Source organism: Nannospalax galili, unplaced genomic scaffold (genome assembly GCF_000622305.1).
Source record: "Nannospalax galili isolate Female #2095 unplaced genomic scaffold, S.galili_v1.0 scaffold278, whole genome shotgun sequence".
Classification (NCBI taxonomy): Eukaryota; Metazoa; Chordata; class Mammalia; order Rodentia; family Spalacidae; genus Nannospalax; species Nannospalax galili.
The window spans coordinates 4,189,055-4,205,596 of NW_008347536.1; the positions used below are offsets into that span (position 1 = coordinate 4,189,055).

The 16,542-nt window shown below is 37.2% G+C and overlaps 1 protein-coding gene across 3 annotated transcripts in view; it reads left to right on the forward strand.

Moving 5' to 3' along the window:
* Dlg2 (discs large MAGUK scaffold protein 2) overlaps positions 1 to 16,542 on the forward strand; it is a 2,328,307-nt gene that overhangs the window by 528,776 nt on the left and 1,782,989 nt on the right. For all 3 annotated transcript variants that reach the window (XM_008844185.2, XM_029568893.1, XM_008844178.2), the window contains exon 4: positions 3,134 to 3,229. In XM_008844185.2, coding sequence (XP_008842407.2) covers positions 3,134 to 3,229 — 96 coding nt within the window. The remainder of the gene's footprint in view (positions 1 to 3,133; positions 3,230 to 16,542) is intronic.

Below are 16,542 nucleotides of genomic sequence, written 5' to 3' on the forward strand. Positions count from 1 at the left end.
CCAGTGACTCTTCTGTTTTGTTGGAAAACTGGCCTATATTAAGCTTCTATTTGATTATACTTCATGTTGCATGAGTGACTGTTCTGTCGGGTCCTAGTGCAGGGGCTCAGCTCCAAACAATGACCTCACATGAGTTTTAATTCACATTGCCAGCATTTAAAAGTCAAAGTATCTCACATAACAGTAAGCCCTTCCCAGTTCTTTCAAAAACTTCAGACATCTGGCAACACAGGATTTGGGTTTCCTTACTGTAGCAAATGCCTGGAAGTGACTAGAGACTACACCTGTTAGGTGGAACACGTACTTTCCTCTCCGCCAAGGAACTGTCCATCCTTTCCCAAAATATGTCTTATATGTGGCTCATCTGCAGTAATTTAACATTTCAGCATGCAGATCAGAAGCTTTTAAATGAGCTTTTGCCAGAGTTACCTTGAATGCCCTGCCTCACAGTATCTAACCTCAAAAGCCAAGCTTAGTGTGTTTAGATGCTCCTAGAGCTCGGATGCCTTCTCAGGTAATTCTTTAGTATACCTGGATGAATACATAATTCACTTTTTCAGTCTTAGATATAGGAAAACTTCAGTCTTACTCTTTTAAAAATTTGTTTGTTCATGTGTGTGTGTGTGTGTGTGCACATGTGTGATACCACATGCATGTGGAAGTGAGGGGATATTGTAGGAGTTGGTCCTCTTCCACTATGTGCATTCTCAGGGGAGGACTGAGATTGTCGGCTTTGGTGACAAGCACTTTACCTTTAGAGTCTCCTTACCTACCTCTAAGTCTTCCTCTTAATCTTAGTTTTCCTTATAGCATCTGAGGTTAGTGAAAAGTGGGAGAGAGAGAAATGATGAAGTGTGGAGGGCCAGAGGGCTCTGCAACTATAAGTAAGACATATTTGCTTTTGTGTACTATAATGATGCTTCCAATTAAAAAAATATGGGTGTCTAATATTTTTGATCCATCCAAGGTTCTATATCAGTAAAATTGTCATTAAACTGGAAATCTAGGGTAGTAGATTAAATGTACTCCTCTCTGGAGCCATGAACTATGGAAACATATCAGGGTTGTCAATCTGATTATGTCACCCATATAAATGTATATAAGTGAGAGTCTATTTTCTGATGAGATTCTTGGGAATCAAGATATTAATTTTAGGATGTATGAAATGTCATAAGGAAACCTGCCACTTTGCATGCTAAAATTAAAAAAATATTAAAGGAGAGCATGTAATATATAAATCCATCATCTGAGGCTCTTAACAGTGTAAACTGTAGTGAAATCTGGCAAGTGATTATGTGAAATTAAAGCTTCTCTAAAAGGATTAGAAAAAACTTTTGTGGTTCATAAAGTGGTCTAAATATTTATTGTGGCTGTAGTTTAATGGAATATGTACATAACAAAACTCGTTTGATTATAATTTTTATATACACGTACTTATTGGACTTATCATACAATGAACATCAATAAAGTTCACTTAGATTTGTTCAAAAATATGTTGGCTGAGCATGCATTGCCACCGTTGCTGCCTTGATTTAGCATCATACACATACAGAGTAGCACATGCACCATCATCCACTGGGCATAGACTGAAAAAATAAGTAAGGGATGTTGTGTTGTAGACCCAAAGGAAACCCATCATCCACTGAGCATAGACTGAGTAAGGGATGCTGTGTTATAGACCCAAAGGAAACCCTAGGTATCTCCATGTGGTTGAGCCTGACACCCCTTTAAATCAGAGCTCTCCTCTGTTGTTCCAACTCTGCATTTATTTATTCATCTAATTTAATCATTTATACGTTTCACTCATTTCACAAATATGTATCCCTAGAGATAGAAAAATGATAAGATACTCTGCAAGTCCTTCAAGGAACTTTAATGGGACAGAATAATCTATAACCATGACGTTTATAACTCAATGTCTTAGTAATAAGAATTGTAAACCACTGGTGTGGAGACGACCTACTCCTTAAACAGACCAAAATCAAGGAAATCTTGGTTCCTTATCAGAGTGGTATTTACTTCTCATCTAGTTTAAGCCGATGTCTTTACAGCAATTGTCTGGAAGGATTTGGGACTTCTGCTTACCTATAGACTTGGGAGCTGAGGGCAGCTGGAAGATTGACAGGGAAGTCCTGCCACCCACAGAAGAGCAGACAAAAGATACTTGGGAGCTGTCTTTAAGTCTGTTTCCTAATGCTTTACATATGTCCACTTCGGAAAATTCTCCCCATTAGAAAGTGTAAGGAGAAGGGCCATTATTGTGTGAGTGACAGTGAAACATGGTCAACATTCTTGTTACCTGCGGATCCAGATTCTTTTCATCAGCCCACAAGTTCCTGACCCTTTCTCTTTCAGAAAACCATGACTCAGCATTCTATTCTTGTCACTCTCACGTTCTGGACAAGGGTCTAACATTGCTCTATTTGCAACCTAAGATGTTAGGCTGCCACCGTTCCATAGGTGCCACAAGAAAACCCCCAAGACAAAGACAAGAACTTAGTATTGGTGACAGTAGCGGTAACACAAGCTACATTTCTAATATCTTTTCAGGCCCCAATTCCACAAGGGCCTTGCACAGAAGGCCACAGGACAAATTCCTTTTAAATAGGTTGGATTTCCTCAGTCAGGAGAACATACGTCTTTTATAATGATCAGTTAGCAAACATATCCTTTGCTCTGGAAGTAGACATTATGTCTATCATCAAAAGCTGTGGTTATAAAAGATCCTTAGAAAAGAATGGCACACAAAGGCAGTCAGTGTCTCTGCTTGGTCAGAGAGCTAGCTCAAAGAGCTACTATGCAGTAGAGATTCCCAAACGCACGAAAACTTCATCTTTTTATTAAGCATGCTCAGCTTTTACCAGGTCATTAGTTTACTTTGGAACAGTCCAATTTCAACATTCCCTGGTGGAACACTTTGAAATTTAGACTTGACTTTGAATAACTGTCCCCTTTTGTGCTTTCTTCTCAGGAGCAATGTAAAAATGGGTTAAGAAGTACGTTTGTATTCTAAAACCGATGCAAGCAATAGCTAATAACATTTATTAAGACCTTAGGTATTTTATTTTAAGGAGCATGTTAAAAGTCTGAAAACCATTTAGTAAGCACTGACTTTAAAATTTCCTTTTTTTAGGTTACAGTTTGCAGTGAACCAATGGAAAATGCTTCTTGCATTGAGCAAAATAAAGAAAATCTGTGTTTTGAGAATGAAACTGATGAAAAAACATGTGTAAGTGTTGTTTTCTTTGTTAAAATGCTTAACGGAAAGTATCCTGTTCTAAAGAGACACCGTTTCCAGTAGGAGTCAAATAAAAGAAAATGCTTAACCTAATTTCTAGCTATGGTCTGGTCAGCACGTTGTCTGCACTGATACTGAATGCATCATCATTTTGAGTGGTTGGTTATGGGTTTCGGTGTGGGGATCTGTAGTTTTTTTTTACATTTCCAGCCATCACACAAGTATTTGGAAACTGCTTCACTAGTTTTGGAAAATAAAAGATTTTTGTTTCACTGGAAGGTTTTATTTAAGCTATTTGAGACACCTTTAATATACTAAGTGTGTCCAGGAAGGGACGCCATCTGATTTGGTGATGGCACTGTTTTTCTCCTGAATAAGTGAGGGAGAATGGCTGTCCGTGCTGAAATCATGCATCCTTAGAAAATGAACTTTTGGACTTCCTGGCTGTCCACAAGGATATTTGTACTTTTGCTTCCTAAAGATGAAATTATTAAACTGGAAATAACTGCCAGTTTGTCAGGCAACCAAACAAAGTAAACACTGGACACATGTTGGAGAAACTTCTGTATTATTAATAAACTTATACTCTAAGGTGTGGTATTTTATCTTATAGGAAAGCTATGAGACTTTAACAAGATCTTGATTATGAACATCTTTACTATTGTCTAGCAAACAGTATGTTTATGATTCTGCTGAAATGAGTTGCATGTTTTACATATTTTTTAAATTAGTTTTTGTCCTTATTTATTATGTATGTGTTTTACCTGCATGTAAGTGCAACTATGTCCTGTAATGCCTGTGTAGGCCAGAAGGGGGCACTGCATCCTCTGGAACTGGGGTTATGGGTGGTTGTTAGCCACTATGTGGATGCTGGGAACTGAACCCAGGTCCTCTGCAAGAGCAACCAGTGCTTTAACAGTTGATTCATCTCTCCACCCTTGTGGAGACTAAAAGTAAAGGCATCATTGAAAACTTTAGAATTTTATTGATGGAAAAACATTTTACATTTAATGAGTTTATTTTAATATCATTCCTGTATATATTTGGAACAATTTAAATTATTGGAAACATTTTGAAAGGCTATGTTCTATGTTCCAATGAATCTACTATGTAAAGATAAACATTTGATATTCCGGATTCCAGTGAGAAACTATAAGGATGTTCAATCAACTCATAGGGGAAAATGGAAAAACCAAATGAAAGAATTAACAGATCTTGGTTACTAAGTAAACTGAGATTTGGGTGATACATGAACAAAAACTGGGAGATTAGGAAGGGCAGATGACACATAAAATAAAGAATAAATTTGATTGTGATATATTAAATTTGAGGCAACCGGGGAAAGACAAAAGGAAATAGAGAAGTTCACATACGTTTTAAAAAATATGTTATTATTTTTATTTTAGTGTATGAGTGTATTTCCTGCTTGTATGTGAGTGCACCTGTGTTGTGCAGTGCCGTGGAGATCAGGATAGGGCTTTGGATTCCCCTGGAACTGGAGTTAAGGACGGTTCCTAGTCACAATGTAGGTGCTGGGACTCAAACCTGGGTCCTCTGCAAGAGCAGTCCATGCTCTTAACTGCTGAGCCATCTCTACAGACCCTCACATAAGTTTTGAAAACTAAATGTAGTATCTAAAGTAGGACAGTGTGAAAGGATAGGACAAAAGAGCCACAGTCTGGAGCTTTCTGGCAGGTGTGTCCAACCTGTCGCTCCTGAGTTGTGTGTGCTCCAGGATGGCTAGAAATGGGGCCCAACCATAAACTTATGTAAAATATGAAATCTTTTTGTCTCTCAGTTACATGTTTCTTGAGTTTGAATTTTGTGAACATAGATGACAGTACAGTGTTGCAATGTCAACAGTTTGGACATTTCTGGTAGAATTTCTATCTTAACTTTGTTAGAAAGTAGTCATGTGACTTCAAGCAAATTAAATGATACCTTTATTTGTAAAACAAGATAGTACTGACTGCTGTAATAAGCATGAAATAAAAAAGTTGTTTGTGAGAGGATTGCTAGCTAAATGCTCTGGATACTTCATAAATTCAGTGAAATGAATAAATGCTTCCTAAATATTTTGTTTAAATAGATATATCAGTTGTTTGATAACTAATTCTAATTTCTTCATCAGAAAACAGATTACTGTTATCCCTGTGAATTAGAACTTATTGACAAAGGCACTAAATGGATAATTTGTAAATAATACAATGAAAGTTTGGTCTCATTTTAACAAGTGCATAGAGGTCGTCAGGTGGAGAGAAATGTGATTTTAGGGAGCATATCAGAAGAACTGTGGTGGAGGAGGAAGGTATGATGGAAACTCAGAAAATTTTGGTCATTGTTTTGATACACTTACTGCCTAGGTGTTCTTTGCTAAGTCATTATGTTAACCTGTGTCTAACTTTACAAATCCCAAGCAACAGGGCAGATTAGATAAATTGTAAATACTTTAAAATTACATTTATATCGCTTTGAGAGGATACTGATGGGAGTGGAAATATTATAAGAGCTGGAGTTGGCTCATGATCATAAGAAAACAGAGTCTACCAGGCCTCTGGAAACTTGCTCATATACGCTTACAGTGATGGTGTCAGCATGCACACGACCCATGCACACTCAAGCAGACAAAACCCCAGCACATAGAACTGGGGAGATGGACAGCAGGCACCAACTTTAGTCAAAGAACTATTTGCAGTTGATTACTGCTAGGTGAGGGAGAATTGATATTCTTTAAGGGAATGACTCTAGAAGGTTAACTAGACCCCAGTGGGTGAATCTGTACTCAGGGGTGTCTGGTTGCTTGAACTTGACTTGATAGGCCTTAATGTATATGACAGAATGCATGAAATTCAATGGGGAGGATTATAGAGGGTACAGATGGGGAAGGAGATATAATGTTGATTATGATGTTTTGTATGAAAAACACACAGATTCAATAAAAATATACTTGTGAGGTCCAGCTGGAGTTTGGGGGTGGGGTATGAGTAGGGAGGAGTCTAAATTTGATTAAGAACTGTTGCATGAAATGTACAAAAGCTCAATAATTTTTTTAACAAAGGAAGTAAGACCCTAAAGAATATGTCAACCAACCAACCAACCAAACAACCAAACAACCAAACAAACAGATACCAAGAGCATATTTTACTAGGTTCATCAGCCAGTTGTCAATTCTGGGCCAATTTATCATGTATCTTTTCTGCTCCTCTGTACATGCTGCTGAGTAAGGCTATAGAAAGGATGCATACTCTTGAATCAATTATAGGCTAATAGTTTTAAGTGTTAACTATTTAGACTTAAGTTTTGCACATAATGCACTTTTAAACTTTTGTGCTTCATATCCTTACAACATGGAAAAGAAAAGCTGTAAACTCATATTATCATTCACATAGTAGAGGAGTTGAATATAAAATACACTTTTAAAAATTTTACAACTTACTAAACGGGATATACATCTCAACTACCAGTACCCAAAAGATTAAAACAGACATTTCAACAAAGAAGCTTTATATCTGTTAAAAATGCTGATGATGCACCTGGCCTGTTGGTGCATACCTTTAATCCAAGAGCTCAGTACTCAGAGGCAGGCAGATGGACCTCTGTGAGAACGAGGCAAGCTTGGTCTACATGGTGAGTTCCAGATCAGCTGAGGCTAGAGGGAGACCCTGTTTCAAAAACTACAACAATAACAAAATGCTGGTAATAAGAGAAAACTGGGATTATCACACATTATTTGTAGGAATGACATGGTATAGCAATTTGAAAGGCAGGAAATCTCATAAAAAGTCAAAAACAAATTTATAAAACGCAGAACTTAGATCTACAGGTATCAATCATGGAGAAATACAACATGATGCTCCATACAGATTTACCCCTGAATATTCATAGCATTATTCTTTTATTTAATTTAGTAACCACATGATTAGAAGAAGCATTTCATTACAGCTTTAACATATTCAGTAACAATATCCAGAGCAAGGATACATCTCTTTCAAAAGTGGCTATAAATTTTTAGGTTCACATTTGAATTAATACAGTTATACAATATTGAGCTCAGTATAAACCCTATAAGAAATAAAATTGAAGGAGTTTTTAACCTTTAAAGATCTCCATTTCATTTAAAAATATGCTGTTTCCTACATTTTTAATGCTACTAACACTTAGAGTTTTGTACGTGGGTCTCTAAACTCTATGTATCTGATGATTATTAGTCACAGTCGGTTACACTCAGGTTCTTGGCACCTGAGTATGGATATAAAGTCATCAGGTAGATTTCAATTATAATGTTTATCACCTCTACTAATTAACATGAAGTAAATTTTTATGCTTCCTCCTCAAATATGGCTTTTCTTTTTAATTGGTTGTTTTTTTTTTGTGTATATCATACAGAACATCCAAGACAACCTTATTCATTTTTATATCCACTTCCCAAATGGCACCCTCCCATATCCCCCTCTTTACTGGAGCAGATATACTCTGTCATCCCTGTTACTGTCACTGTGTTGTCGGCACCCCCAGCCATTCCCCAGTGCTTGTCCATCAGCTGAATCTAGTCAGCCTGTCTAGAGATCCTTGTTTTAGGAAGATCAGCTATTCCTCATCTAGCAGCAATCAGTTGTCAATATTCCTTTAGATAAGATTGGGGTCTGCTGTTCATTTTCCCAGTTCTATGCTGGGTTACTGTCTGGGAGTCTCTTGGGCCACCCTGGCCAGTAACTCAAAGGAAGGCATCTTCTGTCTGGCATTGTTTCTTGTTTTGTAGCCTTTAGCTATACATATGGACTCTTAAAAAATTATATTGACCCCATTAATCTTTGGTTATACTTTCCTTTTGGGTGTTTAAGATCCTACAATTGGCCCAGATAAACCAATTTATTTTTACTCTTAAGGTTGTTTGAGGATCTGTTCCTCAGGGATAACATGGGCTTGGGAGGAGCCCCTGGCTCCTTTCTTTAACCAGTTCCATCTATGTGAAGATAAGTCAAAAGTCCTGCTCGACCATGGCTGGCTTTGCTTGGAAGCATGGAGGAAATGTTTCCTCTGTGTTGACCCTCCTCTTTGTAGACCGGACACTGGTTCAAGTCCATCTGGTGGGGTCTGCAAGGACTCACCAGAGTTACAGGACTTTTTTTGTCTTTTTGAGACAAGGTCTTCCTGTATCCCCAGCTGTCCTGGAACTCACTATGTAGACCAGGCTGGCCTCGAACTCACAAAGATCTGCCTGCCTCTGCCTCCCAAGTGCTGGGATTAAAGGTGTGTGCCACCATGCCCAGCCAGTTACAGGACATTTTGAAAGAAGCTCATAGTCCCCTGGAACTTAACTGACCTAGGAGGGAAAGGAACAAAAAGAGTCTTTTATGGCCCTCTGACCAAATTAGTATAGGCCTCATAGAATGGCTGTTAAACACCCAAGAAGGTTATTTACACCAGTCTGGTCCTTTTAATTACCATGTGCCAAATAGCTAGAGCTTGGGCAAAGACCAAATGCTCTCAGATAAACCTTGCCTAGACATATATTACATTCTTTGATCTGGTTGTATGTATAATTTGTCAGTAGGTTGTTGGACTCATATGGTTCCCTCTGGTTTTTTAAAACTAGCTAGGCATTATTTATCTCTCACATTGTCTAGCCCCATTTAATGGTTTCCCCATTTAAGGTGCTCCCATTTTTCCCATTTCTCCCTTAACAATACCCTTCTCCTATGGTCCCACCTCTTTTGAGCTCCTTCTTTCCCTTTACCCCCTAGACTCCTTGTATAATCTTCTCTCCTCCCTCCCCCTAAAATAACCCTGTTTTAATCCATATCTCCCTTATTAACACCTGTTTCTTACTGTTCTTCTCTTTCAGATTCTTTTCCTTTACTTCCCTGGCTCCTTTTTATTATCCCGGTTCCTGTAGTTATGTCTGGATACATACTCACTTAGCAGGATTTGATGCTAGGATCCACATATGAGGGGAGAACATAAGTCGTTTTTTTTTTCCCCCTGAATCTATGTTACTTCACTTAATATAACAGTTTCTAGTTCCACCCTTTTACCTTCAAATTTCATGATTTCATCTTTCTTTACCACTGAGTAAAACTCCATCGTATAAATGAACCACATTTTCATTATCCACTTGTCAGTTGAGGGACACTTAGGTTGCTTCCATCTCTTAGCTATTGTGAAAAGAGCAGCAACAAACATGGATGTACAAGTGTCTCTGTGATAGGATGAGTTCTTTGGGTATATGCCAAGGAATGGTATAACTGGGGCAACTAGTAGGTTCATTTGTGGTTTTTTAGGAGTTCTCCACACTGCTTTCCACAGGGGTTGTACAAATTTACAGTAACACTAGCAGTGGATGAGCATTCCCCTTCCCCCACATCCTCTCCAACATTTGGTATCATTTGTTCTCTTGATCTTAGCCAGTCTGACTGGGGTAAGATGAAATCTTAAAGTGGTTTTAATTTGCATTTCCCTAATTACTAGTGATGTTGAACACCTCTTAAGATGCTTCTTAGCCATCTTATTTTCTTCTTTTGAAAACTCTCTGTTCAATTCCTTAGCCCATCTTTTAATTGGGTTACTTCCTTTCTTGATTCTTTGTTTTTTGAGTTTGTTATATATTTTGGTTGTTAAACCTCTGTCAGATGTGTCACTGGTGAAGATTTTCTCCCATTCTGTGGGTTTTCTCTTCACTTCCTTGTTTACTTCTTTTGATGTACAGAAGCTTTTTTAGTTTAATAAGGTCCCATTTGTTGATTCTTGTCCTTGTTTCCTGGGCAATTGATATCCGGTTTAGAAAATCCTTTCCTACAACTATATCTTGTAGGCTATTGCCAATGTTTTCTTCTAATAGTTTCAGAGTTTCAGGCTTCACATTGAGGTCTTTGATCCATTTAAAGTGCCCCAGTTTCCCCATTTCTCCCTTGAAGAGCAGACCCCAATCTTATCTAAAGGAATGTTGGCAACTGATTGCTGACTCTAGATAGGCTGACTAGTCTGAGAAGATGGACTTGCACTGGGGAATGGCTGGGGGTACTGGCAACACAGTGGACAGTAACAGGGATGACAGAGTATTTGGGCTTCAGTGTGTGTGGGGCGGGGGGACTATAGGAGGGTGCTATTTGGGATGTGGGTATAAAGTTGAATAAGATTGTTTGGGATGTTCTGTATGAAATACACACAAAAAATCAATTAAAAATATATATACTTTTTTTTTGGTCTTTTTGAGACAGGGTCTCCCTGTAGCCAGAGCTGTCCTGGAACTCACTATGTAGACCAGGCTGGCCTTGAAGTCACAGAGATCCACCTGCCTCTGATTAAAGGTGTATGCCACCATGCCCAGCAAAAATCCAAAATAAAAAAAAGAAACAAATAATAAAAATGTTGCTATGGTATGAATGAATGTATTTTAGTCCAGCAACTATGGGAATCAGGAAGTATGTTCCTTAAGCAATTAAAAGCAACACCCTCCTATGAACTAGCCATGACATTCCTATGCATATTTCCAAAGGAATTAAAGACTCGTTACTATGGAAATACCCCAAAAGTCATGAATATGCCAGTGCTCTTCACAATAGCCAAGTTATAGACTCAGCATACATGTCTATCAATGACTGAATGTATAAAGAAAATGTGGCTTATGTGTGTAATGGGGTTTTATTTAGCCATAAAGTAAAATGAAATTATTTCATTTAAAGAAAAATGGTTGGAAGTGAAGGTCATCATGTTACACATAATAAACTGACTCATGAACACACAGAAGTATTTTCTCTCATATCTGGAATTTAGGGAGGTTGGTGGGAAGAGAACGTGAAAGCAAAAGGCAGGTGGAAATGGAAGTGTTGAGAAAGAGTTCAGAGAGGGATTTAGAAGGGGTTAACGTAATCAAAGTATGTTACATAAGTGTGTGAAAATGTCACCCTGTCATTGTACTTTGTACAATTAACACATGGAAATGAAAAAGAAATTCTTGTCATATGCAACAATATGGATGAAGCTTGAGGACATTATACCACACAGAAAAATCTGGCTACCAGAAAGATTAATACATTATACTATATAATTTTGCTTATATATATTATCTGTGTTAGTCAGGGTTCAAAGGAACAGAACTAATATAATACATATATAAGTTAAAAGAGGATTTATTAGATTGGCTTACCCTATATGGTCTGGGTAGTCCAACAATGACCGTCTCACACTGGAGAGGCTGAGAATCTATGAGTTGCTCAATCCAGGAGACTGAATATCTCAGTTGTCTAAATCTAATATTGAAGGCCTAGAGGATTTCTGGGGAGCAGCTAGTCTTCAGTCTATGTTGGAAATCAGAAAGAGCTGGATCTAATATTAGTGAAGGAATGCCACAGCAACAGGTAATGTGAACTTGCTAGCAAGAGTGAAGGCAAGCAGGCCAAAAGCAACGTTTCCCTCTTCATGTCCTTTTATCTGAGCTGCCACCAGAAGGTCCTTCCTCATTTAGGGTGGATCTGCCTGCTTCAAATAATCTTATCAAGAAAGTCCCTCCTAGCAATGCCCAGAGGCTTACATTTTAGTTTATTCTAGACCCATTCAAATCGACAGCCAATATTAGCCATCAGGGTATCTATAGTAGTCAAACTCTAAAACTCTTAGAAAGAGCAAGTGCAAAGTAGGTGGCCTATTGCTGAGGGCATGGTTGAGGGACAGTTAGTGTTCTGTGGGTATAAAGTTCCAGCTTTTCAAGATGTAAAAGTTCTAGAGGTCTGTTGGACAATACCATGGATATACTGAACTCTACATTTAAAAATGATTGAAAGTTTAATATTTTATGTTTCTAATAAATAATAATAATTAATAAAAATTTGATGACTCTGGAAGGATATACCTGGAAGAACAGCTTTGAAAGTATTACATAATTAGATGATTGCAAATAATTTTCAAGGTAATTCAAAAATAGCTATTCTTAGTTTCAAATTTCCTCTACTACCTCTGCCCTGAAGAGAAGAACCTATCATTTACTGGTATTAGAGATCTATACCTGTCTATACTAGCCTTGCAGTTTGTGCTTTTGTGTTGGTAGCTATGACATATTCATAAAACTATTTAGAAAATAATCAATTAAAATATCAGTGTAGTTGCATGAGGTTACTGCAGAAGTGAAGATACTGCAGGAAGAAGTATTTTATCTTTTTTATTTTATGTGTGAGTGTATTGTCTGCATGTATGTGAGTGCACTCATGTCATGCAATGCCACGGAGGTCAGAAGAGGGTTGTGGATTCCCCTGGAACTGGAGTTAAGGACAGTTCGTAGCTGGCTGCCTTGTGGGTGCTGGGAATCGAACCCGGGTCTGCTGCAAGAGCAGTCGGTGCTCTTAACTGCTAAGCCATCTCTCCAGCTTCCTACAGAAAGTAAATTTTACTAACTTAATATGTCTCCAATTAGAATTCTGACCCCTTTATATGTTCACAAACATAAAGAACTTTTTCATATATGGAACATTTAGAAGGAAATATTACTCTCTGGAACAATGGGTTCAGTGCTGTTGAACAGCCAAGAGATTATCATTAGACTAGAGATGGGATGGAACTTCAGGTTAAATGATTGTGGTTTATACTGATTCATTCAATATATCAATAAAATGTTTATCATATTAGGTATGCAATTCAGTAGTCATATAAATTTGTGTACCATTTGATGTGTCTAAGTTTTTCAACTGCAATCTTACAGTTAATTCACTGGTTGTAAATAATTAGTAAGACCATGTGCATGAAAATTCCTAAATATAGCTTTCTCAGTAAGAAGTTAATGCTTTATACAAACCAGATATCTGATAAGCAGCTAATAACCCAATATTTGTAAAGACCTCATGCATCTCAATAATGAGATGCAAATAACCTGATTTGAAAATAGAAAATATATCCTGAATGAACTTTTCTCCAGAAGAGTCATAAAAATGGTCAACAGGTAGGTATATGAAAAGGTAGTCATCATTAATTTTAAGGACAATGGAAATAAAAATTACTGTGAGAAACCACCTCCACCTGATACCTTTCAGGCTGGCTGCATTGTCTGAATACAAAGAATTACTGTAAAAGGCTCATGCGGTGAAATCTTTGTTCTCAGCTGGTGGAACTATTGAGAGATGCCTGAATCAGGAGGGTGCTAACCTCATAAATAGATTAATTCATTGATGAGTTCATAACTGAATGGATTATTGAGAAGTGGAGTTTAGGCAGAGGACTATAGTTTTTGAACCTCGTCTCTTGTTCTCGGCCCTTCTTTCCATCTTTTTCTTTCTCTGTTTTCTGGTTGCCGTGGGGTGAGCAGCTCTGTTCTGCTACTGGATTTGTGCAATAGTGTTCTGTCTCACAACAGGCAACAGAGAAACAATGGAGACAAGCAACCAGGCATTGAAACTTCTGAAACTGTGAACCAAAAGTAATCTACCCTCCTTTAAGCTGGATTTCTTAGGTATTTTATCACAGTGATGGAAAGTTGACTAACACAGATAGTTAGGATAGCTATTATCAAGAAGTAGCAAAAAAGGCCCTCATTTATTGGTGTGTGTGTGTGTGTGTGTGTGTGTGTGTGTGTGTAGAAAAGGACATGGTTCCATAGTGTTGGTAGGAATGTATAGAAAATAGTAGGCTGTTGGTAGGAATGTATAGAAAATAGTAGGCTGTTTCAAAAGGAATTAAAAACAAAATGATCTTATGATATAGCCAACCACTTTGAGACATATCTCTAATTGAAACGAAATCACTACCACTTGAATATGTGTTTACCCCTATGTTCACTGCAGTATTTTCACTACAGCTAAGTCATGGAAACAATCCAAGTGTCTGTTGACATGTGAATGGATAAAGAAATGGGTACATGTATGCAATGGAATATTATTCATTTCTAATGAAGAATGAGAGCATACTATTTGTCACAACTTGCAAGGAATTGAAAAACATTATATTAAGTAAAATAAGATAGCTACAGCCGGGCGTGGTGGCACACGCCTTTAATCCCAGCACCTGGGAGGCAGAGGCAGGTGGATCTCTGTGAGTTCAAGGCCAGCCTGGTCTACATAGTGAGTTCCAGGCCAGCTGGGGCTACAGGGAGACCCTGTCTCAAAAAGACCCAAACAAAAAATGAAAAAGATAGTTACAGAAAGAAAAACAATGTGTAGATCTGACATAAATTCTACTTATATGTGGAACTTAAGAGAAAAATTCAAATGTACTGAGATTAAGAAAGACACTGGTTATCCAATGGTGAGGAGAGGGTGGGAGAGGAAATTGGAAGATGTATGTCCGTGAATACAAAACAGTAGATCTGAGGAACAAGTTGAAATATCTACATCAGGAAGCAATAAAATTATATATGCTGTGTATGGGATTAATGCTCAATGAGTAGATTTTAGAGACAAAGGATAATATGAGCCCCACCACTCACTGATGAACTAATTGCTATGATAGATTTAGAGTGGGGAGGAAACCACTGTCTTCAGCTGTGTATCCACTGATAACTCTACCAGCCTCCTTTGGATAGTTCCAATCCAATGGTTACGAAGATGTCTCTAGTTAAACTAAATGGGTCATAAAATAAGACAAAAGGTCACAATTCTGTAAAATGGATTGGTAGAGATGTGGGGGAGTTGATAGGTTTGGAAGAGATATGAGAGGCCGGAGGGAGAGAGAAAGATCAGAATACATATATACATGTGTAAAATTGTCAAATAAAATTAATCAATAAAAAGAGAAAACGAGACAATGCCTCTTAATTAATCTTACAAAATAATCATTATGCTATCAATATATATCTTCTCATATACCTCAAGTATACACAGTAAATTTTATTTTAAAGAATAAAAAGATTGCTGATGAACCTGAAAACTATTAATTTTATATATTTATAAATGCTATTACTAATGCAGATCATTTCTTTAGAAATTAAACTAGATTAGAAACCATAGATTGTAAATTTCACTTTGGACTGCTGACTCTGGCCTTACATAAAATGAGGACTAGTTTCCCTATGATACATTTTGTTCATTCATTCAAAAAGTATCTTGTTAACATGCTAGGTTCTAAATACTTGGTGATACAGATAAGCAAATTTCTGCTTCTAGAAAAAAGCTTTGTATTGGTATACACTAACGTGAATATAGGAACTTATTTCAAAAATGTGATCATTGCTAAGAAGGAAATAGATGGGGATTATGCCATGAAAAGTGATAGTGAAGAATCTGAGTTAGGTCAATTTGAGGTGGTCTTGAGGAGCCCATAGCATCCGTTTTAGGACCTATATGGCAAGGAATCAGGTGTATGAGGACAGCATCTGGAAGAAGGAACAACCAATTCATTGGTCTGGGTAGAATTAAACTAAAATACTTTATATACAGAACAGATAATAGAATAGTGCGATTAAGGAGTAAGAGGGCGACATGTGGGAAAGGGTATTTAGCAATACTGTGGCAGCTATTAATATTCGCTTAGAAGCAAAATGTCTTTTCCAGCCATGCAGGGTTTTAGATTTGTGGTTTTCACATGATTATTTAGATATTTAGAATCCATTCAATGCATAACATTTTATAATAGTAAGAAAAATTGAGCCTCATAAGGAATGTACTTAATGTTCAGCAATGTTTATATAAACCTGTGAATTGTTAGAGAAATACTATTTGTTTTATCATGTATTGTTAGACCACTTATGATTGTCCAAATTTCAAATTTTCAAAGGTTGTTGAGTGCTCAGATGCAACAATCCCAAATGCTCATCCCTAACATTTGTATGCACAGCACCAGTAGGTTGTTTAGATTTTAGTGATAACAAGAGCTCTAAGATTTATATGGTTATCAATTAACTATGTTCAAGTCACATATGTAATAAAAATTGTCCTCTTAATTTAGTTTGTGGAAATGGAAATCGTGGTTTTAAAAAGTAGACTAAAATTGGTATTTTTCATAATTTTTGTCACAATTATTGTTTTACATAAAAATTTACCCATTTAAACATTTCTTTCACAAATATTCACATTTAACTTACATAGAATATATAGCTGCATAGAAATCTGCTTTTTTACAAATGTTTTTCAGGATCCAATATTATCCTGACATTCTTTTCATAATAGAAACTCTGGAAAAATCAGTTCTTTTCCAGTTGATCCTAATTTCCTATTTGTCTCTAGAGAGTTTGGAAATGAGGGCAGGCATTTTGCCATGACCTGCCTGCAGTCTATTTATTTTACTAACAAGCTTTGCAGATGTCATTTGTGTGCCTGAAGTCCTGGGTACATGGGGAGCAGAAAGACATGGATGGGAGTTCAGGTGGGTGGATTTCTCCTGTTATT